Source organism: Emydura macquarii, unplaced genomic scaffold (assembly GCF_026122565.2).
Source record: "Emydura macquarii macquarii isolate MOO-44397 ecotype Brisbane River unplaced genomic scaffold, CSIRO-AGI_Emac_v2 contig_1253, whole genome shotgun sequence".
Lineage (NCBI taxonomy): Eukaryota > Metazoa > Chordata > Testudines > Chelidae > Emydura > Emydura macquarii.
Window position 1 is genome coordinate 12,924,848 of NW_027131390.1, and position 18,038 is coordinate 12,942,885.

General features: G+C 40.7%; 1 protein-coding gene across 5 annotated transcripts in view; it reads left to right on the forward strand.

The window, feature by feature from the left end:
- The window catches only part of GRIA3 (glutamate ionotropic receptor AMPA type subunit 3), a 185,284-nt gene that overhangs the window by 59,026 nt on the left and 108,220 nt on the right, over positions 1 to 18,038 (forward strand). For all 5 annotated transcript variants that reach the window (XR_010919702.1, XM_067548186.1, XM_067548185.1 and 2 more), the window contains one exon: positions 16,538 to 16,725. Coding sequence is in view for 4 of the 5 variants with exons in the window: in XM_067548186.1 (XP_067404287.1) it covers positions 16,538 to 16,725 (188 nt within the window). In the remaining variant the exon portion in view is untranslated. The remainder of the gene's footprint in view (positions 1 to 16,537; positions 16,726 to 18,038) is intronic.

Sequence of the window (18,038 nt, forward strand, 5' to 3'; positions counted from 1 at the left end):
AGCAGGGAAAAACCCACTTCCACCAGTGTTGTTTCATAGCCTAGTGTGGAAGAACTGCTTCAGCAGAATCTGTGTGCTGCCACTTCTGATGCTTTATAATCTGCTGCCTTCGTTTCCTCTGATGCTGATGTCATGGATACAGATGTTTGATGAGAGAGAGGGCGCGCAATGGGTCTTCACATGCCAAGATAAAGAAAATCAATTTCACTGCCTAAAAGAAGGAACTACTGGTGCAGAAGATCACTAAGTACTACAAGTCACTTCTATGGCATGGGAGTGTTAAAGGAGGATCCATTTGAAGATCTGGCCCTGCATCGCTGCCCTGGGGTACTACACAAAGGACCTAGGGAATTCAAGCTTAAACAGGATGCGCTGCATCTCTTGCACTATCAATAATACAGGCTCATGTAGAACAAGATAATATGAATATCTGATAGTGAGGAAAGCACAGTTATGCCACATTGGAGAAACGGGGCAGAACTGTTTCAGAACTATGTGCTACATCCATGAAGGGATGCAGTACCTAACTTTTAGGTACCATGCCACCAAGTGGAATCCATAGGCTTGAGTTAGGCATGTAGGGTCTCTCTATAATACAGGGGGGAGAGTGACGCAACTAAAAATGGATTCCACAAAGCCAGCACGCGGAGCAGGGAGCTGCCTACACTAGCCAATAGGAAATGCCTAATGTGCTGTACTTCACCCAGGCTGAGTTTCCTTTTCACTGCTTCCAAAAGGGCAACTGGGGCCTCCTTTTGTAGGAGAACCCGCTGGTAGCATAAAGCCAAAATACACAGTCTACACCACTGAAGCTTCCCCATCTCTGTGCAGGGACATTTCAGATTGAGCTGGTTGTGGGCTGAAAGTATGAAGAGGTGTAGCCAGAGTGCACTGCGCTCCTGTGATCTTGGGCCACTGGAGCAGTACCTAGTCCTAGTCAACGGGAAAACATAGTTATGTCAGTTTAGGCCTGTGATTAGGTTCCTGGCTGGATCAGGACCTAACCTTCAATAGTTCTGTCAACATTTACTTTCTTTTTACTCCCTCCTCACTTGTAGGCAAGATGGCAGAGACAAGTCTACATGCGGCCTTTGCATGGGCTGAAGGAGGAGCGGTGAGTGGGTTTGCAGAGGGCATTCAAAGCGTTCGGAGCAGCAAGGAGGATGGCAGAGGGATTAATTAGAGAAGAGAATGAAGGGGGCATCAAGGCTTAGCAATCACTAGCAGAGCTGAAAGTGCTGGGAATTGTGAAAGTAGCCCAGGTCAACTATTTCAGCAGAGGTTGTGTGAGGCAAACTCCTGAAAGTAAGTACGAGGACAGGGAGTTTGGTAGAGCAATAGGAAGCCAGTTAAATGTTTCAAAGGGTGAGGAGATGATACACGCTCAAAGTGATAGGCAAGAAAGATGATTTAAGTACCAAGAGGCAAAATTAATATCAAAAGATCTGAGAGACGGGGCCTGCAATAGTGGAGTGGGAAGATAACTAATGTGTGGATATGAATAATTGACATATAATCATAATCTATCATATTTAGAGCATGTGCATTTTAAAATGTTGACTATTTTATAAAGAACCATACCCCCTTTTCTTGTAAAAGGAAGGAAATCCATTCAATTCTTTATTGCAATAGGAGCGTTAAAGTTTGAGGCTGACAGAGAAAAATTCCCTAGAGTAAATACAGGCATTATAGTTTGAGCCGGATACATCTGTTTGTTAATAATTAGTCAGTTTAGATGGAATTTTTCTTGTAGGCAACTCCACTAGCTCACAGGCAATACTGGCCTGATTTTCTCTTGCCTTCCATTTCTGTACAGCTGTAAATATACTGGGAGAATGTAAAAAGAACACCATTTTCTGTTCGGTTGGGGGGAAAAAAACCAAGACCAAACTTCAAACAAGAGAAAAAGGGGGAAATTATCAGATTAAATCTTTTGTGTGAAAGAATGCATTTGAGCAGAACAGTTACGCGCTTCCCATTGTATATGCATTGCTTCTTATTTGTTAAATGTGTAACAGTTTTCCCAGACTGAATGATTAAGTTGATAAATACGGTGATAAGATCAATCACGGTTTGTATCTGTATTTCTACATACACTGCACTGTATATTTTCTCTATCAGGCTAGTTAATACCAACCTTGCTGCATATTTTATCATTGTGTGTTGGTAACCATAGAGTTAGATTTATTGTACTTTGGAGCAATGGAAGAGTAGTCATGCGTGAGCTGTACTATCATAACAAATGGAATACTATGGTTCTTTTTGTTTCACTGGATCTTGGACTGAATATTCAAATAGCATATAAATGTTTCAGGAAACAGTAAACTTGGCAGAGTAACTGGGTGCGAAGCCTAAAGTAATGTGAGTGCCGTGGCTCACTGGTCCCAGGGATGTGTTTGTTACAGCTCCCTAATTTTACAAAATAACTCTAAGAAAAGAGTGAGCAATAAAAGAAGGAAAATAAAGAACTCACACTGCAGCCAAGATGCAACCCTATCTTTCCTTTCATACACCAGATCCATGACTACACGGTTGTTTTCCCACTCTGCAGGCTGGGGAGGCGGGATGCCTACACCCAGCCCAGTCCCTGATATTTGAAATTCACACTCAGAAATGTCCACAGCTCATTTACTTGGGTAGTTCTTGTACAATTTGAGTGCACTGTTCGTGGCTGCAGCTTGATGAACACATTGCAGTAAAATAACTAATAAACAATACATTGTTGTTGACAGTGTAAAACATGCCACATACTTAATAGGACACAGGGTAACATTTTCAAAAGCACCTAAATAACTAAAAGACCTATGTCCTATTTTCAAGTCACTAAGGTCTTGTCTAAATGAACACTTATGTCTAGTCTACACTTAAAAGTTAGGTTGACATAACTGTGATGCTTCCAGGTGTGGAAAAATTCACCTGAGTGCCAATGGCTAAGTCAGCCTTCCCCCAGTGTAGACACGGCTAGGCTAATGGAAGAATCAGCTAGCACTGCTTGGAGAGTTGGATTACCAACAGTGACAGAAAAACCACTTCTGTCACTATAGGCAGCATCTACACTGCAGCGCCACAGTGGCACCATAGCTTAGCCACTGTAGCACCCATAGTGTAGACATGACCTTTGTTTTGTGCAAGCTGGGGTGTAAATCTACCCCTCCCTAGCCTGCCATGCACTGAGTGTCAATGTGCATCCTGCAGCTGCACACTGGAAGTTTCCTAGTGCACTTTGATATACCCCGGCTTTGAAGATTAAAGCACATGAGGGAACTTTTAATGCACGGCAGCAGGGTTCCCCTGGATCCATAGGCTACTAAGAGGAAGGGGTGCAATTCCCCTGCTTGCGTACATATACTTGTGCTAGCTCACATTGGCCTAGCATGGGTATAAGGCGCAGTGTCGCTGCAGTAGCAGGGGTAATGACAAGAGAGGCATGGCTTAGCCTTGCCAAGTACGTACCCACCACTTTCAGACCGGTAAGTCCTCTGCATGGCTAAGCCGTGCCTCTGCTGCCGCTACTGCGGCTACGCTGTTATTTGTACTCACTCTAGTTTGGTGGGCGCTAGCGCAAGAATGTGTACAAGAGCACAGGAATCACACCCCGAGCCTAGTGTTCAGCAGGCTAGTTCATTTAGATAGGCACATACAGGCCAGATTTTCAAAGACTTATTTACACACTTAAAGCTGGGTGTGTAATGGGATTTACAAAAACACCTAACGGTGTTAGGTGCCGATCCCCTAGTGAAATCAATGGGAGTTAGGTGCCTAACCTGCTTTAGGTGCTTTTAAACATCCCACTTAGGTGCTTTTAAACATCCTATCTGCACAAGTCAGTACCTAAATACCTTTGAAAATCTGGTCCTAGCTCCCTCGGACCCACTGAGGGACTTTTGAAAATGGGACTTTGGAGCCTAAGGGTGTGTCTGCACTGCAATTAGACACCCACGGCAGCTGACTCCGGCTTGCAGGGCCTGGGCAAAGAGGCTGTTTAAATGCAGTGTAGATGTTCAGGCTCCGGCTGGAGCATGAGCTCTGGGATTCTCACCCGCTTGTGAGGTCCCAGAATTTGGGCAGCAGCCTGAGCCCAAGTGCCTACACCGCAATTAAACAGCTCCTTAGTCTGAACCTGCGAACCTGAGTCAGCTGGCACAGGCCACACTGGGGTTTTGAACTGCAGTGTAGACACGCCCTACGTCACTTGGGCACTTTTGAAAACCTTACAGCGCACTGTGAAATAGCCCCATAGCTGAGAAGTTTGTGGGCAAAAGTAAAAGGCAATCAAGCACTTCAGTAATATGTGAAAATGCATTGATTATCTTCCCTCATTATCGAACATCATCGTTTTTGCTCTTTGACATCTTTACAGAATAGCTGATAGACTTTTTTAAAAAAATCAATGTGTGCTCTTAGTGTCATTCTCTTTTTTTCAAACACTCTTTACTGGTACAGTAGCAAGTCTATGTGGTTCCATAAAGCTTGCAAAATGCTGTAATTGAATCTAGTACAATAGTGCTATTATAATCTTTGAAATGTGTTTTAAAGATAGTCCTGTGCAACAGACAGATACTTTTTCCAACACACGGAGTCCATTCTTTTTTTTTTTTTGTAAGGGTTAGTAAGGCCCAGGATGCAAGGTGACTTCATCACTCAAATTATGCATGAATTAATGTTACTCTAAGATAGCTCTTACTGGTGTAACCAAAACAAGCAGATCATTCTAGGGTATTACATGATCATATGTTTCACCGTCCAACAATGTGCCAGGATCAATTACAACAGGAGAGGCAGACTTAACCTACCAACTATCTCCATTTAATGTAAACAGTCCCAAGCATTACCCTTAAAGGAAGATTCCTTGTGGCAGATTATGTGCAGTTTACATGTTAGGAATTGCGCGGCCTAATCATACAGTAAGGATGTATACTATACTGATGATTGATATTGACAATCAAATACACCTTAGGCCAAATTCCAGCCAGCATCTTATGACTTGCTACAGATTCTAAACATCCTTTTGCCACTCTTTGGTGTGGTATTCTTCAGATGCGTGGATAAGAGGTGCATTTTTTTAAATATCACTGTTGGAAGACAGAATATTGGGCTAGATGGACCCAGTGTAGCCATTCTTAGATTCTTAGGTATTCATCCGGCAGGTCTTAACTCAAATCTAATGGCCGATAGTTCTTGCAAAATTACTGATCTTTTGCTGATACTGCTTCATAGTCCCAGTGTTACAACAGCATTCTCTTCTTATGTGCTAATATTGGGAAGAATTTTAATGGCAATCGGCTGCCTAATCTATCAGTGAGCCATCAATTTTATGTGTAGAAACACTGTTATTGTTTGAGATGCTCATCTGAAGCAAGGTTGAGCCTTTGGTGTAGGCCACTGCTAGTGGCCTGTTTTAGTTCTAGCACAATTCTGTTTCATTACGTCCACAAAGTCCCTCATGATGGTATTTCTAACAGAGCTATGAATTAGACAAATTATCTCCAAGCCTAGACAACACTGTAAGTTATTTTTAATTCATCAGAATTCCCTGATCCTTGCACATACAAAAATAATTTCAAAAGGCACAAAAATGAGTAGTTGTAACACAGCTGAAAAATGCCCTTCAGACAGCTAAATGTCTTTCACAGAGGAAATGGCCAACACCTCCAATCCAATCAGCCCTGGACTTTGTGGAGAACTCTGGATTTGGATCCAGACTTTGCTATATTTATAATCCACCAAACCGAACTCCCGATTTGAACATATCCAAACTTTGGGTCCAATATCTACTCTTAACAAGTATTGATGCTGAAATTTTCTCATGTCCCACTTGAGGATCCTGGTTATAACAGTTGTATAGTCAAACTTCCTTTAAGAGCTGCAAAAAGGAAACAGACGGCATAGGTGCATTTTATACAGTAGCAAAAGCATAATGTGATTGTTAGTAAGAAAGGGAGATCTACTGCTAAGCTTCTCTTTGATTTGTGACCTAATGAATCAGCTATCTAATATTTGCATTGGCGCTTAAGATTGTAATGGGGGAAGAATGTGTTTCCATGCCTTTGTCTTTGCTAGATTTACATCCAGTGCTAAATCTGTCTTGAGCCTATTTGTACTATATGTTCTGTAGTTTGAGTTGTGCTCCCATCATGCATCATAAACTCAGTGATGTAAACTGGGTCATTGCTTGGAGGAAAGACCTCCAAAGTCTCACAATGAAGAAGCAGGTTGTAATGTCAGTGAGATTCTGTAGGCGATATGCTGAACAGTGTTTGAACTGAGTGAGTATAGATGTCTGTCCCAGATTCTCACTTCTCACTTCTGTCCATTGGCAAAAATAGGCTGCAATGTCAAAAGTGAGTGACTCTGAGGATGCACATATACAGAACATGAGTAAGGATTCAGAAATTATCATTTATATTATCATAAAACTCATTTAAATTTCAGAGTATTTTTTTAAAAAACACTCACTATTTGATTGCTGCATTTTTTGATGTTCAGATTAAATGAAAGGAAATTAACTTACATGTTGAGCTATGAGACGTATTCCAGCTGCAAGAGCAATTAAAATTCTGGTTACCAAAGGGTGAGATGCTGATGAAGAAAGACTTTGGAAGCATCTGTTAATGAAAATTCTAAAGGCAAAAGATTTGTTTGCTCAAGTAGTTTGAAAAATAAAGGTTCTTGAGAGGAATAAATATTTTCTAACATGGTTGAGTGAAGGTCAGATCGGAAGAATAATTTTACAGTATTTGAGGACATTCCAAGCAGCATAAAGATTGACTTTTCTTAAAGGACATTTGTCTAAAGCACACTGTGTTAACATATTTTTATTTGTGATGAATATTTATTTCTGTTCACAGTCTGATTACTATAATCTCCTGTGATTATTTCTTCAAAGGAATCATATTTATCATTATTTAAATTTATTAGATGCATTTTTATGAAAAGGCATGCACACCCTTGCTAAAAGTACCAATGCATGGCACAACAAGGAGTTCATCTGTGTTACCAGTAGTTGTAAGATTACAGCGTGCATTGTAATTACATTTTCTCGTTCCTCAAATGAGAACTACAGTCTATAGGGCTAAGTTTTAGCAGTTTTGAAATTCTTCAGCTGTTGATAAGTGGATAAAGGCTTTCCTGTGTATAGTATTTAAAACAAATGCATTATGGTGCTGCTCTAGTTATGCTGGGAAAGTCGTTTTTTCCTCTTTTACGCACTTTAATTTTTAATTCTCCTAGTGACTGTAGTATTTTTACTTAGAATAACTAATAAATCTTAAAAATCAAAATCCTGTTTGGTTTGGCTGTTGTATTTCGTTTATTAAGTAGGATTACCAAAGAGATGTTCTCTATAAAACAACATGTTAGAGATTCGTTGTAATGCTTCTATGGTTATTGTGTCAATACTCTTTATAGTAGATATACGTATCTTTAAATAACAAAACCAAAACCTTGAACTATTCAGTAGTGCTTGATATAAACTCAGGATTAGGAATCAGAGATGGTTATGAGTTCAAATCCTGTCCTTGCTACTGATTCACTTATGCAGCCTTGGCAATTCATTTCCCTATTCTGCTTCAGGTGTATTATCTGGAAAATAGTATTTCCCTGCCTCACATGCGTGTTGTGAGGATAAATTAGCTAGAGTGCACCATCTGAATACTACATAACTGCCAAGTGTTATTAATCTTAGGGTGAAGGCCTTCTGAAATTGAATGATAGGAAAACATCTGTTATGACGTGCACTCCTTTGTATTGTAAGCAGTATAGGCTCTGTGTGCCTGAGTGCAAAGCAGGGTCTCATGTAATGTACATAGAATATAATAGGATGCAGCCCTTGAAAGCACCTTATTTCAGGAGTCCCTGGGACTGACTGGTGTGGAGAAGGTTGGCAATCATGGTCCCACCCACACCCTTCTGCATATAGAAGACCAGCAACAGCACTACCCCTGAGTAGTCCTTGGGCTTATGTAGGGTCCATACACCATCCTGCCCTGCACTCCCAGAGACCAAGCACAGTCAAACCCCCTCTACCTATTAAACACAATTGTTTAGCAAAAAACAACAAAAACCCTTATTACTCAAACACCTCTCTAAGCTTTATTGACATGGTGACTTTTCATCCTCCACCTTTTTCCAAATGGTAAAATAGGCTCAATTTCTCTCCAGTGTCATACCTTTGACACCAGCGGAATTACACCAAGAATTAATTTGGCCCCAGGAGTCTGGCACTTACCAGTAGCATCCTATCTCCAATGGAGAGCTACCTGACTATGGGTTTTGTAAGCCTTGCATTTGCGCACACATTCTTCCTGCAGTGCAGCTCTTGTAGAGCAGAGAGTAAGTTATCTGCTGACCTGCTAATTGCTAACTACATGATTCCTTATTTACCCCCCTTTTTTCTTAGAAAATATATAAACAGTTAGAAACATTCTGTGACATATAGTAATTAGCATCATCAGTTAAGCCCAAGCCAACTCAGGGATTTTTGCCCCCTTCAGTTTTGTACCTTGCAGGTTGATGTCATGAGCTAAACCCACAAGATGCCACTTCAAGCAGAGTTTCTTCCCAAATTTTCCTCTTTTATCTTATGCCCATTTTTACATTGTACTGTGTTCCTACTGCTTAACTGCTGTGTCTCAAAGGGTCTTCAGTCTCCACACCCAAGGGGGAAAAGATGGAAAAAAACAATTAAATGAGTCTTATCTATACAACTGATCTTGTTCCAGAAATATATCCACAAATTATGAAGCCATTCCCAGTTTCTTTCAACTAGACAAGTTCATATCCTGGTTCAAATATAAAATAACTGTTCAGCTTTGCTTCCCTGAGAATCTTTCCTAGGCTGGCTTCAAATAAACAATACATTTAGGGCGCTGTGCCGATCACTTTTCTCACTGCATACTCAGGCAGAACTGCCATTATGGTCACATTGGTATGCAGCTAATCAGCTGAATGATACAAGTGGATAAAGGTTTCATACTGCTGGAGGAAATGCATTCCAAATGGCTACAGCATAGCACTCTTTTGGCTGCCCAATACTTTATTCTGAGTTCCCTGTGGTAGTTTGGCCTGACCAGGTGCGGAATTCAGGACACGTAAAGAAATCTGTGGTTGGGGAGGAATATTTGACTTGAACTCTTATTCCGCTGTGCATTGTCGGCAATTGTCTTTATTGTGCTGCTGTAGACTTTGACATCATTCTCGTCTGTTGAAGAGAGACAGAACCCTGAACTCATCCGAAGGTTTGGCAGATAAAGGATCCTGTGATTTAAACGATGTTATTTTAATCTGTTTTTATTTGGCACTTTTAAGGGTGCAAATTTAATTAATTTTATCATGTTAAAGAAGCGTTAACATTTAATAGTTCACATTTTAAATGGCTTTGCTCTTGGGAAGGCTGTTCTCCACTACCTCTAAGCCCATGTCTTCCAGACTTCTGCATCCTCCAGTGACAGAATGCCCTTCACGCTACCTCTGCCAGCTTTCTGATAGCATCAATATCAAGAGTTCTCCACATTCTTGGCAGTAAGTACTCTGGGAATTCCCTACAGCCTCTGCCCACTGGATAGCACAGTGCCCTTCTGTCACTTCTCAACATGTGTTATTATTTCCTTCACTGGTTTCCTGTGCTATTGCTGCTGTCTTCCCTGGGCAGTCATTACCTGCTTGGTTTTTCTCAAACACAACAAATGAGAGTCTGATTTCAAAGCGTCTCCCAGCCTGGATTATTCCGACCTGCATTCGGAAAACGATGAATTACACGCTCTTTACTACTCCCTTGGGAACAGTTAAATGAAGAATCCAATGGCAAAGATAAAAGCATGGAGTCGCCCCTTTCATAAACTCTGAATCATAAAGGAGACCAGAAGTGGCCTGTTCCACATTTTCAAGAGTCATCTCCAAAAGTGTCCTAATGGAAATGGAAAAAGCCAGTTATGTCACATCTACCCCTGGCCTGGAGCCATACAGTGTTAGGCCCTGATTCGCCGCCATATGCTGGTGTGGCTTTATACTGAAAGCAAAGCACTGGAGTTGCACTGATTTAAAGTTGAAGTAAGGCAGTGGTGATATAGGCCCTGTATTAGCAAAAGAATGCAGCCTAAAGTGAGCTGCAGTCGATAAGACATAGTGTTTTGTGAGCATCCAGTTTTCTTTTTGTACACACGCACCATTTTGTGCAGTGAATCTGAAATCTGTGTGTTTAGCTCTATTTCTTCCCGGACAAATGTAGACCAGATGGTTCCTGTAAACTTTCCTTCAGCTGACAAGGCAAGGCAGGTTCACTTTCACTCATCTGACCTGGCATGTCTGTTTGTGAGGATTTCTGTGTTTGTGGCTGACAGGGGCAGTAATGTAATTCACGACGAGGGAGACAATAGGGGTCATAATAAATTACTGGCATAGAAGGTGAAAGGAAAAGATAATATAAGGGTTTATTTGCTTCCCAGTCTAGAGGTTTGTCTGACACCAGAAGAGCAGTGCATAGTACACCATATATAAGTTATTGACGCATTTCGCATGCCCAGGTAAGAAACAGTTGAAATGAGATTATGCCATCTTTTATTTAATAATTCAAGCTGATGATCTTAAGTAAATGTAATTAGACTAAAAGAGCACTGCAGGGTCCGAGGCATTTGTTAAGACTCCTATTAGTGCATAGGCTGGCAGAGATTCCTTGCTTGTTCTGCTCCTTTACAGAAATGTTAAGCATACATGAAGCATATAAACCAATGTGTTACCTTTTCCTTTCACCTTCTGTATGCAAAACACACCTGCCCTCCCTCCTCTGCTCTCGGAGTGGCCGAAATGCAGCTGAGTTCATAATGACAGATTCATTATTTTACTCAGGTCTAATAATATTAAATAAATGCTTTTCCGTATTGGTGTTTAAACTAGTGCTGGGTTCAGAGGTAAGTAGCCAGAATATCCAAATGTAGCTAAACTTCTAATGCTCTGCGTAGATTTTAGTTGTAAATAAACATCATATAGTTCAGCTTTGACATTCAGGGGAAACGGTCACAAGGGTGGCTTCATTTTTGTGGCTCAGTTTGTGCCTGCCAATTATGGGGCCACATTTGGGTGCCCACAGTTCAGTGGACCCAAATCGTAGTTCCTCTCCTCTAGCTAACTGCTTGTGCGTGCAAATCAGGTAGCTAGAAGCACCAGTATACAGATTTGTATGCACAATTCATTTTTCTGGCCTAAATGTGTTGCATTCATGTTTCCCATCTGAAAATATGTCCCTTAAAAAAAGCCCTAACACTTACCAAGACAGAAGAAAAAGGGATTGCAATTTAATCCCCCTTTATTTCTGAGGTCTAAGATTTCCCTTATGTTGTCCATTAAGAGTGTCAGTGATTTTAATTCATTTTTTTGCACTAACTTCTTTGGTGCCAATCATGAAGAGTTTCATGCTATGATAGAGATGGTCCACTGGGCAAAAAGAAGAACAATGCCCTCCATGATACTATTGTATATGCTCTAATCGGTGATCATTGCTGTCTGATCAAGAATAAGCTCAATCTTGTAGTATGTGAACTTCCATCTGGTTGACTAAGCTGTTTAAGCAGAAGATTTTTGCTTAGCTGGATTTGGGAAAGAGATTCACAAGCTTTGGTAAATTGATGGAAGTAGGTGAAATGTCGTCTTTATCTGTGTCAGTAGTGCTGGCCAAGAAATACCCATTTCAGAAGGAATGTTCATAACAGTGGCTAAGATACAATCTCTGCTTCCCCTTTAGAAGAGAGAAGATACTGGTTTTGTTTGTGTTTGAGTGTGACTAGAGAAGGAAGTGTGACTGCAGCACTGGGAAGTGCAGAGTGCGTAGCTCTGATGGACACCGCTGGACTATTTAGAATGCATTCCCAGTCTTTGCTTTACCCTTTGGGGGGGTCCTGTTTCAGCAAAGCACATGCTTAAAGATAAGCATGTGCATAAATGTTTTGCTGACTAGGAAGCTAGGCCCTTACGTTTGTTTTGTTGAAGAGGTACTTCTGCATTTTCCTCCAGCTCATTCAGTTGATAATGACAAGTATTCGATTTTGGATATCTCTGGTATCTTTAGAACCAGAGGAAGCCTCATGACATTGGCTGGTTTGAATGTTAGGCTTCAGTCTGAATTAGAGGATCAGAAGAAGGTCATTCTGATGAGAGCTTAGTAGTGGTATCAGTAAATGTGTTTTAAACACATGTCCTATTCATCGTCACCTAATTCGTTTCTCTTAGCTCAACTCATATTTACTTTCCTTGGTTAAGGCTTCTTTGGAACAGCTGAACCGAAACAAATCGGCAGCAAAATCAAACAAAGCCTTTCCCAAATAGCTTGCTCACTGACCTATACTGAACTGGAAACACTGCTTGCCTCTTAGTTTCTTATGGGTACGACTCAATGCCTACCATGCCAATAGACACAATACTGAGCAAGACACCCTGTAGCTGACTGGCTTCCTTCGGGGGGGAGGGGGGGGGGGTTCAGGAAATTAGAGCCATTCATGAGAGCGAGGTACCTGCACCCTGCCTAGGTGAGCATATCTTTTGTGAAACACTCACACTAAAATAGATTTACCAGGAGGGGAAAAAGTGATTATATTGGTTCACTCATGGATGTGAAAGGAACTGGGAGTGACATTTCCCCGTTCATTCCGAGACAGAGAGACCCGCATGGACAATCACATTTTTTCCAGAGCTCAGAGTCTGAAATAAAAAAAACAAACAAAAGCTTTTTTTAAAATAGCCCTGCTGATAAATATAGCAGCATCCAAAAGGGGAGAGTACAAACTGAAGTCGGGAACATGTTGTTCATGCAAATGTCTCATAATGGCTCATGATGTACATTACAGTAAGCTGCTGCCGAAGACAACAAGCATAGAGAGATGTTGAAGGGTAGGGAACAGTGAATGTGTGTTTTCAGGGAACTGTCTGAGGCTTCTTGAAAAATGTGGAAAAGGTGGATTTGGGCTGGGTTTTTATAAAGCAATGGAGAATCAGTCAGGTGGGTAGATTTTCCCAGGAGGACCAAATGATAGACCTCTGAGTAAGATGAAGAGAAGGACCAAGAAGAGGCCACACATGGCAAAGCACAAAGAAAAATCATAGGAAGAATGGCAAGATGAGAGCATGAAGGTGGTAGTGCCCTAGAGGTTTCCTGAAGAAACAGTTTGTAAAGGATACAGAAGTGGTGAGGCGTCTGTGGAATTCTTTCATGCTGAGAGTAATTGATCGTGTTTACATGTACGGGAGAAAAGTTGTTGAATAACCTCCCCACTCCTCACTCATCTTTGGAATGTCAATTGCTGGATACAAGTGTGCATGTGCCCACACACACAAAATTGGGTACTGTATATTGCAGCTGAATGGGTTTGCTTGTACGATTTCCTGGTTTTGACTAAATCAGATCTGGCCTGAATAGAACTTCATTTGAAATCTGGAAGGGCAGAGGCAAAACTGTATGAGTAACATGAACGTAAGAAAAGCCATACTGGGTCAGACCAATGGCTCATCTAGCCTAGTATCCTGTCTTCCAACAGTGGCCAATGCCAAATTCTTTAGAGGGAATGAACAGAACTGGCAGTCATCGAGCGATCAAACCCGTCATACACTCCCAGCTTCTGGCAGTGAGATGCTAGGGACTCTGGTCTTGCATCTCTTCCCATCTTGGCTAATATACATTAAATGGACCCTCCTCCATGAACTTATCTAATTCTTTTTTGAACCCTGTTATAGGTTTGGCCTTTACCACATCCCCTGGCAACAAGTTCCAAAGATTACTGTGCATTGTGTGATGGAGTACTTTCTTTTGTTTGTTTTAAGCCTGCTTCCTATTAATTTCATTGGGTGATTCCTAGTTCTTTGGTTATGTGAAGGGGTAAATAACACTTCCTTATTCACTTTCTCCACACCATTCATGATTTTATAGACCCTTATTAATATCCCCCTTTGTCATCTCTTTTCCAAGTTGAAAACTCCCAGGCTTTTTAATGTCTCCTCATATGGAAGCTGTTTCATGCCCTTAATCATTTTTGTTGCCCTTCTCTGTACTTTTCTCAATTCTAATATATGCTTTTTAAGATGGGTCGATCAGATCTGCATGCAGTATTCAAGGTGTGGGCATACCATGGATTTATATAGTGGCATTATATTTTCTGTTTTATTATTGATCCCTTTCCTCATGATTCCCAACATCCTTTTAGCTTTTTTGACTGTTGCTGCACATTGAGCAGATGTTTCCAGAGAACTAGCCACAATGACGCCACAATCTCTTTCTTGGGTTGTAATTTAGATCCCATTATTTTGTATGTATAGTTGGGATTATGATTTCCAGTGTGCATTACTTTTAGATTGTAGTAAAGCATCTGCTTTCTAATGTATTCATTTTTAACTTATTTCTGTGGGAATATCCATAAGGGTTTGTGTATCTTTATTTGCAAAAAGATACAGCAATGCCATTTCTTTGGATCAGAATGTTCATACATTGAAACTATTTGTACATTTTGATTGGAAGACTTCTAAAGATTGCGGACCATTTTATTTTTAGTTTAGAGCAAGCACAAGATTTATATTTACACAGTATATCAATGATGTAAAGCAGAAAGGTATAAATAGTTATTTTTTAGTAGAAATAAATATTATAAAAGCATATCTTTACATTAAAAAGCTTTTGTATATTCCTGTTAATTGTATTTGAATTTCCATAGCAGAATAAATCATTTGTAAGGTACTGAGTATCTTAATCTTGTACATGAACTTCCTCCTGCATTCAGTGGAATCATAACAGTGTCTGAGACATCACAGCCATCTTTGTAAAATAGGATGTTAAGGAAGACTGAGTTTATCATACTATACATATGTAAATGCCTCTCTTTCAATAGTCTCAGTAGAAAGGGGATGCCTGAAAAGATTCCCAGCCAGGGCTTTTATAAATTGTCACCACCTTTGACAACACAGTAAAGTGCATCCATACAAAGGAAAACCAATAATACTGTAGGAGCTATAGGTAGCCACAATGTGGGCCCTTTGAAAGGAGGTGGGAAGTCACATGAAAAGTTATATTAATGCTCTACATGCAGGCCTCAGCAATGGAGAAGAGGTCTGATTCTGCCCTTGATTACACCAGTAATGATCCAGAGACACTCCCTTGACGTCAGTGGAGTTGTTGCAAATTTACATCAGTGTAACTGAGATCGGATACTTGCCCTAGTTATTTAGTATCAAAAACACCATTATAATGAAATCTCAGATTTGAGCTCTAAATAGCAACTGCTATAATTCAGATCTTTCAAGGCTTTGTTCCTGTGTGTCTCAAAAGGATTTTCAGTCTCAAAAGCGGGTGAGGCAGTTTGCCATAAAGCACTAGTAAATTTCCATGTTAAAATATAAATAATTAAACCTAGCAAATCTGTATGTGTGTATATATAGAATATATAGGAAGGAATGCTGAGCTTCTAACGTACGACTATGAATAAAAAAAATCCCAAAGTGTAAATAAATTATTGAATTAAAAGTTTATGAATAAATTATTTAGATAGAAACATATCCACGAGGAAGTTTTCTGTACTGAAATGGATACATTCCACTGGATCCCAAGTAGGTATATGGCTTGAGTTGTCAAGTAGGTGAACTATGCTATCTGAATTGAACTCTTCTTAAGAGGAAATAATTGACAATATCCTATGGACTCAACTTCCTGAAAGAAAAAGGGAGTCAGTAAACACAAGCTAAATGCTGTAAGACAAGGAATATAAATCAGTGCCCCGGGGCTCCCACATAAACTGCCTTTGGGGAGGAGATTACCCTTCCAGCTTCACTACAGTTAGCTCACGGTTCTTTGCTCAGGTTTGTCGGCAGCCCAGTCACAGTTGTGCACAAGGAATGAACTGCACTTTACTTGCATAAATTTCCCACTGTGCAGCTCTTTGTTCATTTCATGCTGCTTTGCTGCTCTGTGGAGGCTGCTAAATGAGTCAACGTTACTTTAATATAAGCTTTAGAAATGTAGTTAATACGATTTCATTCCATGTTCAAAAATATTTCTTGAAATAAAAGTATATATCAGCAAACTGCTCTTACAGTGCACGCCTCCAGTTGCCAGAACAATGACTTCACTGGCATTCTTGTATGCAGTGTTTGGGTTTGTGCCAATTAATGACCCATTCCCGCAGGCTCTGTTCAGGCAACTCTCCCATTGGATTTTGTTCAAACTGCTGCGGGATTTGCCCATGTGAGGACTGCAAGGTCACACCCTTAGCTGACATGGACCTCAATAAAACTACGAACAGTCCAAGTAAGACCATAAGCTCTGTTAGGCCAACTACCATTCTTGCTGTATTTCTGGAAAGATTCTACTAAAGTCAATGGTGCTGCTCAGAATTGACACCAAGGTAACAGAAAGCACAATCTAGTTCCTACCATCTTGTCGATCTGGTCATGAAATGATCACAAGCTACTATCTACTATATTTCTTTTCAAACTATACAATTTTTAACCTCTTTTCATATATTTAGTTTTTTCACAAAATGATTGGATTGGATTTTTTTCTCCCCTCTAGGGTTTTCCATTCTTCAGGCGATTATGGAAGCAGCAGTACAAAACAACTGGCAAGTGACGGCCAGGTCTGTGGGAAATATAAAGGATGTTCAGGAATTTAGGAGAATCATAGAGGAAATGGACAGAAGACAGGAAAAAAGATACTTAATCGACTGTGAAGTAGAGAGAATCAACACAGTTCTGGAACAGGTATTTTTTTGAATTTGTGCTATATGGGATATAAGGTTTTGGAATAGTCTATCTATAGAAATAAATTAAACATCTCTTTAAAAAACTTGCCAATTACCTTTCTGAAATTAAATATCCTGGATGGCATTCACATTTGATGGCAGATAATTTGAATGTAACCCAGTATAAAACGTCTTTGTAAATGTGTTGTTTTCTTCTAAAAATTAATGAAAAATAGGGCAAACCTTTGCGCCCAGAAGTAGCCTGTATTCGTGTAAGTAATTCTACTGAAGTAAGAGCTGCTCATGGGGTAAGAGTTGCGGGAATGAGTGCTGTTTGTAAAAATCACAGGATCACAGAAAAAAAATTAAAATCAGTCGGTGAGGGAGTCAGAGGCACTCACTCACATATGAAGAAAATTGTGGAAATATTTCTGGGAGGAAATTCGACTGACTCTAGCTGGCCTCTTTGGGGGTGTGCAAAAGAGCCTCCCCCACTGGCTTCCCGCAGAATCAGAGCAGAGCCTCAAATAGCGCCTTGGGCTGCCCAGCATGTCAGTCTCCATGTTGTCCTAAGTAAGGGGATAGGTCTGTGGTAGGAGCCCCTAGGGTGGTAGTCTCCCAAAAGCAAGTGGGAATGAAGTGGGGCCATGGTCCTATCCCCCTCCAGTACCAGCCAGCATGGCTGTCTGTCTGCGGGAATGTAGCCTGTACCCCTGAAGTGCTGTAACAAAAGCAGCACTCCGCTTGTGCATCAGGGATTGGAGACAGACCAGCACCCCACGTCCTATACTCAGAGCCCCAGCAGAGCCCTATATGACAATTGAATCCACCCATGCAGCCTGTTTGTTCATAGGCACATGGAGATTCGCTCAGTGTTAAGACTGCAAAATCCTATGATTAATGCCACTTCATAACTCTAACTGCTGCTTTATAGTCTGGAATAATCAACAGTACCATTTAAATTTCATGAAGCATTAGCATATTCCTGTACTAAGTGCATAGTGTCGACTAATAGCAAACTAGCTGCCTGACCACAAACAAAAGCAAAGAATTTCGGGAAACGTGAATCGATTTGGACAGGATTCAATTCCAGTCAAGCCCCAAGCCGAATCATTTCCAGTCACTGGAGTTATAGGGCCTGATCTTGCTGCCTTTCAGTTTAATGGGAGTTTTGACATTGTCTTCAATGGGAGCAGGAGCAGGCGTAAGAAAGGCTTGTACTATTAGATAGAAGCTAAGTACTGGGCAATTCATCATACATGTCCCTTGTATATTAACAGTCTAATTCAAGCGTGAAGTCTAGGGAGTGCCTTGAAACCATGTGAGAGAAAG